The 12,471-nt window shown below is 46.8% G+C and overlaps 1 protein-coding gene across 1 annotated transcript; it reads left to right on the top strand.

Annotated features, from left to right (window-relative positions):
* Positions 1 to 10,107: 10,107 nt before the first annotated feature.
* Positions 10,108 to 11,702, top strand: LOC131899136 (ubiquitin-conjugating enzyme E2 Q2-like). Its single transcript, XM_059250525.1, has one exon. The coding sequence runs from the start codon at positions 10,192 to 10,194 to the stop codon at positions 11,311 to 11,313; it is 1,122 nt and encodes a 373-aa protein (XP_059106508.1). The 5' UTR covers positions 10,108 to 10,191; the 3' UTR covers positions 11,314 to 11,702.
* Positions 11,703 to 12,471: the final 769 nt, after the last annotated feature.

The following is a 12,471-nucleotide window of genomic DNA, read 5'->3' as shown; positions in this document are numbered from 1 at the left end:
GGAAAAAAAATTTTCAAATTTAGAGCTAGAGAAATGATCCATAGAGTTGATGTCAAAAGCACAACCCACAGAAGGAGAAACACAAATTGTACTTTGTGAAAATTGTTTTTCTCTATGAAAGAGCCTGTGAAGAAGGAAAAAAAGGGCAAGTTATAACCTGAGGAAGGTATTTGCGAAGCCCACATCTCATAAAGGATTCCTATCTAGAAAATGGAAGGAATGCTTGAAACTCTGCGGTGAAAAACAAAAAAAACAATAATTAGAGGTGGACTTTCACCCGAGAAGATACAGAGATACCAAACACAGCTGTTCAAAGGTGCTCACCTGGCATTAGCTAGCAGAAAAGCGAATGATAAGACTTCTGGGAGGCACGAAGGCATGAAGGCCCCCTGGAATGGCTAGCAGATGGTAGCCAGGCTAGATGCTTTCATTCGGGGCACGGGGTACGGGGTGCCGGAGTCCTCATGCATGCTGGGAAGGATGTGAAGACATCTGCTTAGCCTCAGTGCTGCTTCTGAGGCTGAGCAGATGTCTTATGAATTCACCTTTCAGGTATTTACCCCCGGGGCAAGGGTCAGTCAAGTAAGACAGGTGGGCCAGTCAGCCCCAGTATCTGCTTTGGAAGGGCCACGGGCTAGGGAATGTTTTTTACATTTTTAGAAGAATTGCTTAAGAGAGGAGGGGAGGAGAAGAAGATGGTGGTGGAGGAGGAGGAACCCGTGACAGAGATTATCAGTGGCTTACAGGGCCAAAGAGTTTTACTCCCTAACTTCTACAGAAAAGACATTGCTGGCTTCTGCCCAAAGAAATGAAAACATGAATTCTTGCTCCTCTCCCTTTTGCTGCAAACTGGAAGTCACCCCAAATGTCCTCCAGGGGGTGACTAGGTAAACAATGAGTGATCTGACCTTAAAATGGAACTCTACTTAGCAAAAAAATGGCTTCAGGAAAGACTAGATGAAGGCTGGAAAGATGGTTCAGTGGTTAAGAGCATGGGATGCTCTTGTGGGGACTTGAATTCAGTTCCCAGCACCTATATGAGGCATTCCACTACTGCCTTCAACTCTAGCTCCTGGGGGATCTGACATTTCTGGCTTTCCTGGGCACCTACACTCTGTGCACACACTCGAGGGCACACACACACACACACACACACACTTAAAAATAAAAAATATTTAAAATAAGACTATATTACTGATACAATAATATAAAACTCAAACTTGGGTGAACCTCAAAACCATTCCACTGAGGGCAAGAAGCCAGTTTCAGAAGGGATCCCCTGTGTGATTCTTCTAGGACAGTCTTAGAACTATGAAACTGCAGCGACAGGAAGAGCTCAGTGGTGTTGGTCGGGGTGGATGTGACATACAGGAGCAGAAGGATGAGGATGCTGTGATGGAGCTGGTCACACAAATACATATATTCTAAGATTTGTGTGGTTTTACAGCCAAGGAAGGAGTCCATTCTACTGCATGGCCATTTGGGGGTTTTGTGTTTTGTTTTGTTTTGTTTTGGGGGTTGTTTGTTTTGGGTTTGGTTTATGTTTTGTAATAAGATCTCCAATAGCCCAGGATGGCCTCAGAGTAGCCAAGGCTAGTCTCAAACTCCTGATCTTCCTGCCTCCTTTTCTGAGTACTGGGATTGCAGGTGTGCACTACCATGTCTGGGCTTTTATTTTAATTTATTATGTTTATTTATTAACTTCATTCAGGTTTTTGTTTTGTTTTGTGTATGTGTGTGCACCCACACACATGTACCACAACATATGCATACAGGTCAGAGGACAAAATTGCGGGAGTCAGTTCTCTCCTTCCATCTTTACCTGGATTCTGGGGATCGATGGCAAGCCTTTTATTTGGTGAGACATCTTGCCACTTCATTCCTGGGAAATTTTTAAGTAAAATACTAAAAAGAAATTTGAACCACTCAAGCATTTGGTAATGTGTAGCTCACTTTAAAGTAGGTCATGGGGCTAGAGATGTAGCTCAGTGGTAGAATATTCTCAAAAGGCCTCTGTTCCATCCTCTGCCCTGCAAAAATAAATATATGGCTCGTGAAGGCAAATGAAATCTCTCTCTCTCTCTCCCTCTCTCTCTGTGTGTGTGTGTGTGTGTGTCTGTCTCTGTCTGTCTCTGTCTGTCTCTGTCTCTGTCTGTCTCTGTCTCTCTCTGTCTCTGTCTCTGTCTCTGTCTCTGTCTCTCTCTCTCTTCTTTTCTTTGAGACAGGGTTTCTCTGTGTAGCTTTGCACCTTTCCTGGGACTCACTTGGTAGCCCAGGCTGGCCTCAAACTCAGAGATCCACCTGCCTCTGCCTCCCTAGTGCTTGGATTAAAGGCGTGCGCCGCCGCCGCCGCCGCCGCCGCCGCCGCCGCCGCCGCCGCCGCCACTGGCAAAAGTGAAATCTTCAATTGAGCTGGCTAGTACCCCCTGTCAAGACACTGTTGCAGAATGTTGCTTTTGACAGCAGGAGGAGGAGCAGTTAGGTGGCGAGGGCCATGGATCTGGAGACAGATGGAGGATCATTAGACACGTCACAAATCTTCTGTAATATCGGTGCTTCTGGGATGGCATTTTCAATGAAGTCATTTCGAGCTTCACTGAGACTTTGGCATGAGGTAGATCAGAGGGTTACAAGTCATTCTCGGAGAAGATAAAGAATATTTTCAGTTTTCAGAACCGATGCCTGAAGTGGCACTTCAAGACAAGAAGGCTCAGCATTCACAGGCAGGTGCTGCTGAGAGTTGGGTTTCCCTCTGATGAGCCTATCACACACACAGGCCTCACAAGCTCGGCTACTCATGTTAACAGGGCCCTGTGGTAATGAACATTCTAGTGTTACCTCCAGATGGTGGCGGTGACGAAGAATAACTCTAATCCCCTTTCATCCAATTAAAGACTTCCCAGTCGAGCCTTGCAAACTAATGTGATATTGTTTTTCTTTGTCATCCAAGGACATGGCTCTCTGCCTAGTATTTCACAGTCCATTAAAAAAAAATACAGTTTCTTTTCTTTCTTTTTGTCTTACGTGTATGAGTGCTTGCCTGTATGTAAGTGTACCACATGCATGCAGTGCCCTTAGAGGCCGGAAGACGGTGTCAGATCCTCTGGAAATGGAATTACATTGGCTGTGAGCTGCCAAGTGGGTCCTGGGATTAGAAATCAGGTCCTCTGCAAGAGCAGTAAGTGCTCTTAATTGCTAAGCCATCTCTCCAGACCCTCAGAGCCCATTTCTGAAGGTAGCTGATGCGATGCTGGGGATGTAGCTCAGTGGCAGAGTACTTGACCATCTTGTGCAATGCTTGTTCATCCCCACACACACACACACACACACACACACACACACACACACACACACACACACTACAATTAGTTGATATGAAGGAAAAAGAATTTTCAAAGTCCATCCTATACTCTGTATGTGTGTCTTTGTTACTTTGTTATTGCTGTGAAGAAACACCATGACCAAGGCAACTTATAAAATAAAGCATTTAACTGGGGGCTTGCTTACAGTTCCAGAGGTTCGAGTCCATGAGCATCACGGTGGGGAGCATGGCAACAGGCAGGCATGGTGCTGGAGCAGTAGCTGAGAGTTTGCATCTTGATCCACAAGAATGAAGCAGAGAGCTAACTGGGAATGGCATAGGCTTTTTGTTTTGTTGTTGCTGTCATGGTTTTGAGACAGGGTTTCTTTGTGTAGCCCTGGCTGTCCTGGAACTCATTAAGTAGACCAGGCTGGCCTCGAACTCAGAGATCCACCTGCCTCTTCGAGTGCTGAAATCAAAGGTGTGTACCACTACTCCCAGCTAGGCATGGCCTTTTGAAACCTCAAAACCCACTCCCAGTAACACACCTTCTCCAACCAAGTCATACCTCCTAATCATCTCCAAACAGTTCCACCAACTAGTGAGGAAATATTCCAACTATGAACTCATGGGAGTCATTCTCGTTCAAGCCAGTGTGTGCGGTGTGTGTGTGCAGGTGCATTTGTGCGTGAAGGCAGAGGTCAAATCTGGATAGCTTCCTCAATGGTCTCCACGTTACCGCGTGAGACAGGGTCTCTCACTGAACTTGGGGCTCACTGCTTTAGCTAGACTGCCTGGCCAGCAAGACTCAGGGATCCTCCCATCTCTGCCTCATTTGCCAATGGACAGGCCATTTTTCTATCTGATGCTTCGCAGAGAGATTACAGGCCCAGGCTACCACATCTGGTTGTTTTGTCTCTGCTAGAGATGAACCCAGGTGGCCATTCTTGCACAGCAAACACTGTCCGTACTGAGTCACATCTCCACCCCACCCCACCATTTTACATTCTTTCCAACATGCCTGAATTGACAAACAGCAAGAGAAGAAACACATCCAAGGAAGCCTAGGAAATGCAGAAAAATGGAGGAAGAGGCTTTGTGACCAGCTTCCAGTTTGCCACAAGGAACTCTGTGGTGGTGGAGGATGGGTTGGTGAGAAGGCATTTGAACATTTTCCTGAGAGTATTTCTCACAAGGTCAACATTAGCCTAAAATGAAGACCAAGAGGCAAGGGCAGGGCCTTTGATGTCGGCCTGTGTGCTGATCAGGTCCACCAGGATCACTTAGGTGCTGACAGTCTGCTGGGAAGAGGCTTACGTCGGGAAATGCCTGTGGGAGACATCATAAGGGAGCGTTCAAGGTGGGTAGGCCAGCCTCAGAGCACAGCCATGGAAGAGCAAGCCCTCAGCTAGGAAAGAGAGTGAGGTGGGATCAAAGAAACTCGAATCAAAACTGTGCTGAGATCCCATCTCACCCTACCTGGCATGGCTGTCACCAAGAAGTCAAACGAGGAGGACTGTGGTGAGGGTAGGAGATGGAGGAACCCTGCTACACTGTCGGTGGGCATGGAAGTTAGTGCACCCACTGTGGAAACCACTATGGAGACACCTAAAAAACTAGTTAAGACAGCTTCTGGGCACTGACTCGGAGCAATCGAAGCCAGCTTACTCTAGACATCTCTGCACAGCCTTGCTCTTTGTGACATCATTCACAGCAGCCAAGTCATGGATCAGCCCCAGTACTCGATGACAGATGAATGGGTAAAGAAAACACGGTTCATAGACACAGACTAGGTCTTTTTTTTTTTTTTTTTGCTTCCAAAGAATTCTTTATGTGTATGTTTTTCCCTGCCTGTATGCATGTGCACTGCATGTGTGCCTGATGCCTACAGTGGCCAGCAACAATTCTGAGCTACCATGTGGGTGGTGGGAATCAAACCCATGTCCTCTGAAAGAGCAATCCCTAACCACTGAACCATCCCACCAGCTCCTGCAATGGAGTTTTATTCATCCACATAGAAGAGTGAACTTATGTCATTTGCAGAAAAATGGACGCATCTAGAGATCAGAATATTAAGCAAAAGGAGCCAGAATTAGAAAGAGAACTATGGTGTGTTTTCTCTCCCACGTGAGTCCCAGATTTTCAAAAAGGGGGGTGGTGGGGGTGCTATTTAGGCAGTGGGCAGGACTGAAGGGAGAGAGGAAGGAGGTCAAGAGAAGATACTGAAGGGACAAAGTGTCTTGTACTCGGTGTGAAGGTATCGCATCGCAACCCATTATCTTGTGGAAATAATACATGAAAACAGTTTTTAAAGTGCTGAGTCAGAGTGATGTCAGCAACATGGAGGATTAAGAAGCCTCAGACCATTTTTCTTCCCACAGGGACACGGCGTCCACATCAATGTGTGGGCCAGTTCCCTTTGTGAGAACGCAGAAACCAGCCAGGTGCCTCCTCATCCTGGGAGAGTGGGAAAAGAGCTTCATAGGGAAACGGCTGGGACCTGCTGGCACCTTCTGGCACCTTCCCTACCGAGTCTCTCTCATCAGCACAGGCCCACCCGAGGGTGGGGAACTCTCAGTACCCTGGCTGTTCCCCGGGAAGGAAGGGAAAGACAGGAGTGGACTGGCTGTCCAACATTCTGACTTTTCTGGGGTCAGGGGCCACCTGAGGGGCTGCCTTCTCTCTTGCCTGTTTTCAAGAGTGCTGACAGGCAGGACTCAGCATGCTTCGGATGCCACAGGTCACTGGGAGCAAGAAAGAGCTGGGCCTGCAGTTGCTCCAGGGGAACCTTCCCCTAAGACAGCAAACAGCCCCACAAGGCTTGGAGGCTTCTCCTGGCGATAAGGAGGGGCAGATGAGCAGAATGGAGCCAAGAGGTCAGCACCAGGGGTTCTTGAGGGTGCCTGAGGGACTGGTTTCTGTGGCGTCTGTCACATCTGTTTCAGAGTCTGGAGATCTCTTGATGCCTGAGGACAGCTGAGGACTTACTAGGGGCTGTGTACAGAGGACAGGCTGTACAGGGTACAGGCCAGAACAGCTCACTGGCTTCTCAATCTGTAGGGAAAAGGGGAAGTGAGCTCAATGTTTCCGCTTTGGGGGGCCTGTTTTCTGCCTTGCCTGCCTTAAAGCAAGGACAGAACTCAGAAAACACGGGGTGCCAAGAAAAAAAAAAGAACGAATGAACCAACAAAAGAGAAAGAGAGAGAGAGAGAGAGAGAGAGAAAGGAAGGAAGGAAGGAAGAAAGGGAGAGAGGAGGGAAGGAAGGAAGGAAGGAAGCAAGGAAGGAAGGAAGGAAGGAAAAGAAAGAAGAAGAATAGTGCCCTGTGGCACACTCCAGAAGGCAGCCCAGAGGCTGGGAGCAAATGGATGGGAGAGAAAGCGGGGTGGCCACATTTGGGCTGCATAAAAACTGCCAACAGGAAACAGAGGGATAGGTATTATAGACTGCTGGCAGGGCCAGCTCACTGGGAAGACGTGACAAACACAGATATGCCAGCAGCATCAAGGATCGAAACATACAGGGCCCACAGACTCATGTAGCTGGCCTGGGTAGATGGCTCAAGGGTTGTGAGTGTGTACTGCTCTTAAAAAGACATGAGTTGGCTCCCAGCATCCATGTCCTTGGGCAGCTGTGAGCTGTCTGTAATTCCAGCTCCAGGGAATCTGATACCTTCTTCTGGCCTCTGTAATCACAAAGGAATAAAAAGAAAAAATAACACTCATGTAATTTAAAAGGTAACTAACAAGGTAACAGTAGAATGTCCCCCTCCACAGCAACAAGACACACGTTCTTCTGAAGCACACACTGAACACTCTCCAGGGCAGCTCACATGTGAGAGCAGCCAAAAGAGGTCCAACCAAGGGAAGAAGACTGAAATCACGCCAGTGGCTTCCCTGACCACAGTGGAATGAGACTAGGAATCAGTAGCAAAGATAACCCTGGGCAATTCACAAATAGGTGAAATTAAACAATAGACTCAGACAATGGAAGATAAAAAAAAGAAGGCAGAAGAGCAATCAGAAAACATCTAGACCAATGAAAATGAAAACACCACAGGGACTGGGTATGCTTAGAATCCACAAAGGCCAGTGCTCCAAAAAGAAGGAAGAGAAAAGGATAGGAGGAAAAAAGGGGAGGGGGAAGGGAGAGAGGAAATGAAATATACCCAACTGTGTGTGATGCGGCAAAAGCAGTTCTAGGAAGTATTTAGTGATTTAGCCAGTTAGTGATAAATGGCTGCATTCCAAAAAGAAAGAACACCTCCCCACGCCCTCATCCCCCCTCCATCCCCCCACCCCAGGGTTAGAGAGATGACTCAGCAGGTAAAAATGCTTCCCAGTCTTCCAGAAGAGCCCAGTTTGATCACTAGGCTAGCATAGACAGATGTGCAAACAGCATGTGTGGGCTGCCCACAACTGACTGTAGCCCCAGCTCCAGGGGAGCCAATATCCTCTTCTGGCCTCTGAGGGTACTGCTCTTGTGGGTGTGTACCCACACACAGACACATAACCAAAGATACAAAATAAGACATTTTCAAAAGAAGAGATCTCAAACAATCTCTCTGCTGAAGAAACCAGAGAGCCAGCAAGATGAGGCCACAGGTCAAAGCACTGGCCCCCAAGTCTGACGGCTCAAGTTAGATCTCTGAGACCCATATGGTAGTAAGAACCAACTCCTGAAAGTTATCTTGTGACTTCCACACATTAATGTGTTACACACAGCCCACTTCATAAAATACATGGAATAAAAAAACAACTTGTTAAAGAGACCAGGACAAAAGTTGGGTATGGTGGCCAATGCCTGTAATCCAAGGCTCGTTTGCACTGACTAGAAAGATCCTGTCTCAAACAACAGCAAAGCGGAAAACAGCAAAAAGCTAAGTCCTCAAACAGAAAGACAAAAGGAGGAAGAAGAGCAAAAGGGGGAGAAAGACAAGGAAAGAGGGAAAGGAGGAGGAGAAGCTCGGGAGCGATGGCTTCATTGGTGAAGTCTACTAAACATTTCAAGAAAAATTAGTGCCAATCTTTCCCAGACTTTTCCAAAACACAGAAGAGGCAGGCTGCTCCTCAGTTCATTTTGTGACGTGAGCGCCGTCCTTATACCATGGGTTGGGAGACTTAATATTGCTAATATATCTATACTACTCAAAGCAGAATTCCATTTTAATGCATTCTCTGTGAAAATCCAAGTGGCGCCAAGCGGCGGTGGCAGCACACGACTTTACTCCTAGCTCTTGGGAGGCAGAGGCAGGCAGCTCTCTGTGCCAGGGCATCTGATGCCCTTCCAGCACTGCACTCCCTTGGTACACATACAGACATGCAGGCAAAACATCCACACACACAAAATAAAAATAAAGGTTAAAAAAATTAAAGTGAATGTCTCAAAATATTAGCAACTCAATAGCAAAACAAAAAACCTGATTTTAAAATGGACAAAGGGACTCGACAGGCACCTCATGAGCAGACAGGAAGCACTGACTTGCGAAACCGCTCACCTTCACTAAATTATGAGCAAATGGCAGGTGAAAACCACCAAGAGATATCACTTCACACCTCGTGGAGGGGGACGTGATAAAAATAAATAAGTAAATAATGAAAGCAAAAAAATAGCCAGTGATAACAAAGATGTGGAAAAACTGGTGCTCTCACAGAGCTGGGAACCACTGTGAGGTTTCTTTAACAACAGTCTTAGGAGTCCACAATCCCATTTCCGCTTGTTATTCAAAAGAACCCAAAGCAGGAGCGCCTCTCTCTCTCTCTCTCTCTCTCTCTCTCTCTCTCTCTCTCTCTCTCTCTCCCCCCCCCCACCCCGCATGCATGCGCGCACGTGTGTGTGTGTGTGTGTGTGTGTGTGTGTGTGTGTGTGTGTGTTGTATGTGCAAGACCCAACTGTCTCCGGGGCTCTGCCTCTCACAGCACTGGCGTTACATGTTTGACCATGCCAAGCTTTTTATAAATGTGCTGAAGATTTGAACTCCAGCCTTTATGCTTGAGTATGAAGTGCTCTTTTTCTCGGACCCATCTCCTAGCTCCGAAATCAGGATCTCAGACTGGACCCTGTCTCAAAAAATAAATTATAATAATAAAACAAAGTAGAAAATGGCATATAAATATATATTATACGTGCAATGGCACTGTTGCTCAGTCCTAGGGGACCAAAGGGAATCCTGTTACATGGCACCACATCAATAAACTTGGAAGATATTCGGTGAAATAATCTTGTCACAGAAGGACAAATACCACATGACTTCCCTTCCTTGGACCATCTAAAGCAAAACTCATTGAAACAGAGGGTAGAATGGTAGTTGTCAGAGACTTGAGGCAGAGGTTATTAAGAGGAGATCTGAGGTGGGGATTTAGCCCAGTGGTAGAGCACTTGCCTAGCAAACACAAGGCCCTGGGTTCGATTCTCAGCTCCAAAAAAAAAAAAAAAAAAAAAAAAAAGAGGAGATCTGCTGCCTGGTACGTGTCAGGTTTCTGTTAAACAAGCCTGTGGTCTTGGCTTCCACTCCCAGTAGAGCATAAACTGGGAGTGGTGGCGCAGGAATCTCAGCAATGGGTGTGGAGGAAGGCAGAGTTCAAGGCCATCTTTGGCTACATACAGAGTTCAAAATCAGCCCCAGCTACTCCACACTATGTTTCAAAACAAATTTTTTTAAAAAAAGAACAAAAGGTTCCGTTATGCAAGATGAAAAGGCCCTGAAGATGATTGTGCGACACTGTGCTCAGACTTCTGACTGCAGCAGCCACGCTCTGCGGGTCGCGGAGGCGGGCAGAGGCGGAGCCGAGGGAGCCCGGCCCGGCGGCCCCTGGGGCGGTGGCAGCCCAGCAGGCGTCTCGCCGGGCCGCTTCGCTTCCACACTCGTCTCGAAGGACCCGAGAGGGAAGGATGTCGTCGGGGCTTAAGGCCGAGCTGGAGTTCCTGGCGTCCATCTTCAACAAGGACCACGAGCGGCTGCGCATCGTGAGCTGGCAGCTGGATGAGCTGCAATGTCAGTTCCTGGTGCCGCCGGCTCCCGCGGGCAGCCCGCCCTCGCCGCCGCCGCTCATCCTGCACTGCACCATCACCGAGTCCTACCCATCTTCTCCGGCGATTTGGTTCGTGGACTCTGATGATCCAGATCTCACATCGATCCTGGAACGTCTGGAAGATTCGAAGCCCAACAGTTCGCTTCGTCAGCAGCTCAAGTGGCTGATTTGTGAACTCTGCAGCTTATATAACCTGCCTGAGCACCTGGATGTGGAGACGCTGGACCAGCCGGTTCCCATCGCTCAAAAGGCGACCATCGAAGAGGTGCCCTCGGAGGATGAAGAGGAAGATGCAGCTGATGGGCTGGAAGACTTGGATCATTATGAACTGAGAGAAGAAGACACTAGTAGTGAGAAAAAGTCAGAGGATGAAGGGATTGAGAATGAGCATTTGGCAATATTGGAGAATATTAGGAAGAGTCAAAGGCAAGACCATTTAAATGGTACCGTGTCTGGGTCGGTGCATGCTTCAAATAGACTTATGAAAGAACTGAGAGAGATATACAGATCGCAGAGCTACAAATCAGGGACTTATTCCGTGGAACTGATAAATGACAGCTTATATGACTGGCACGTTAAACTGAGGAAAGTTGACCCTGATAGTCCCTTGTATGGTGATCTTCAGCTCTTGAAAGAAAAAGAAGGCACAGAATATATTTTGCTTAACTTTTCTTTTAAGGATAACTTTCCATTTGATCCTCCATTTGTTCGCGTTGAGTCGCCTGTTCTGTCTGGAGGGTATGTCTTGGGTGGAGGGGCATTGTGTATGGAACTGCTCACAAAACAGGGTTGGAGCAGCGCCTACTCCATAGAATCGGTCATCATGCAGATCAATGCCACCTTAGTCAAAGGCAAAGCTAGGGTGCGCTTTGGAGCAGATAAGAATCAATATAATCTAGAAACAGCCCAACAGTCCTATGACTCCGTTGTGCAGATGCATGAGAAAAAGGGCTGGTTCACTCCTCCAAAGGAAGATGGGTAAATAGTTGATTGCCTGTATTTGAAACAATGTAGCTTTAAAGACACAAGCTTTGCGTATCCTTGTAACAGTAGTACCGAAGATATTAGTTAACTGGTGTTTTAGTGAATAATCTGTCAACTGACCGCCAATAGAAGTTTCAACCTTTTCATTTGCTTACTGTGAGGGTCTTGGGCTGAACGTGAGCCTTTACTGTGGTTTTCTCTGTAAGTAGACATAGTGTCTGTTCTTTGTCGTCTTTTCTCCTTGATTAAGTGAAATATGTTATGTAGGCCAGTCAGTTGCGATTTTATAGAAAATTTTCTTTTATGGGGGGATAATGAGGGTTTGCAAACTGTTGTTCCATTTAGAGCCAATAAAAGTTTTGCCAGTGTCCAATACTGGCTAGACCATTTTTGTGTCCGTGCCTTTTGTTTGTGTGATGTTGCGGATGGAGCCCAGGGCCTCCTGCGTGAATGGTTGTCTTCTCAACCACAGTCTATTTCAGGTCTAAAGCCATTTTATTGCCTAAATAATGACAGAAAACTTGCTCGTGAATTGATAACTTTTTTTTTTTATAAGCCAGGTGGTGATACGAAGTATTTCCTGAAGCTGGGCTCTTAACTGAGTTATAGCGCACTTGGGCAAAGCAATCAAGACCAAGCCACTTAAGGCTTGTTAGCAGTCATTTGTACTAGTTCTGCTGGGCTGAATACCCACTCCCCTTCTTTTGCCTCTTCTCCTTTGAAACGGTCTCAGTTACCCAAGGCTGGCCAGGAACTCCTGATCCTCCTGCCTCCACCTCTCAAGCACCAACGGATCTGTTTCTTATTGGTTTGCTATTTCTTATGAAGAAGAGCCACACCCTAGAGCTTGGGCTTGTTTGTGAAACACTGCCATTGTAACCTTTTCATTTTATAAATGGGATGCTGCAATTCTTTGTAGGCCGTTCAACTTTATAAAGTGCTCAGTGTGTAAACAGACTTCTTGAACAAAAGTTACACAGTTAAGTTTAAAAAGATACCTAATTTGGAGACTTCTAACTTGTTTTCTACCTTCATAGCAGTGACTGTGCACCAAATGGAACTCTGTGTATGTCAATTCTTTGATAAGGCGTGACTCAAATAAGTGTACTTTGCATTTTCTTTCTTCACCTGAATTTGTCCCCTTTGGTTGGTAACA

This window comes from Peromyscus eremicus, chromosome X (genome assembly GCF_949786415.1).
Source record: "Peromyscus eremicus chromosome X, PerEre_H2_v1, whole genome shotgun sequence".
In the NCBI taxonomy this organism is placed as follows: domain Eukaryota; kingdom Metazoa; phylum Chordata; class Mammalia; order Rodentia; family Cricetidae; genus Peromyscus; species Peromyscus eremicus.
This window is presented reverse-complemented; position numbering and strand designations above follow the sequence as displayed.

Coding starts and splice junctions, on each gene's coding strand:
- LOC131899136 (XM_059250525.1), top strand. CDS start 10,192: ATGTCGTCGGGGCTTAAGGCCGAGCTGGAGTTCCTGGCGTCCATCTTC.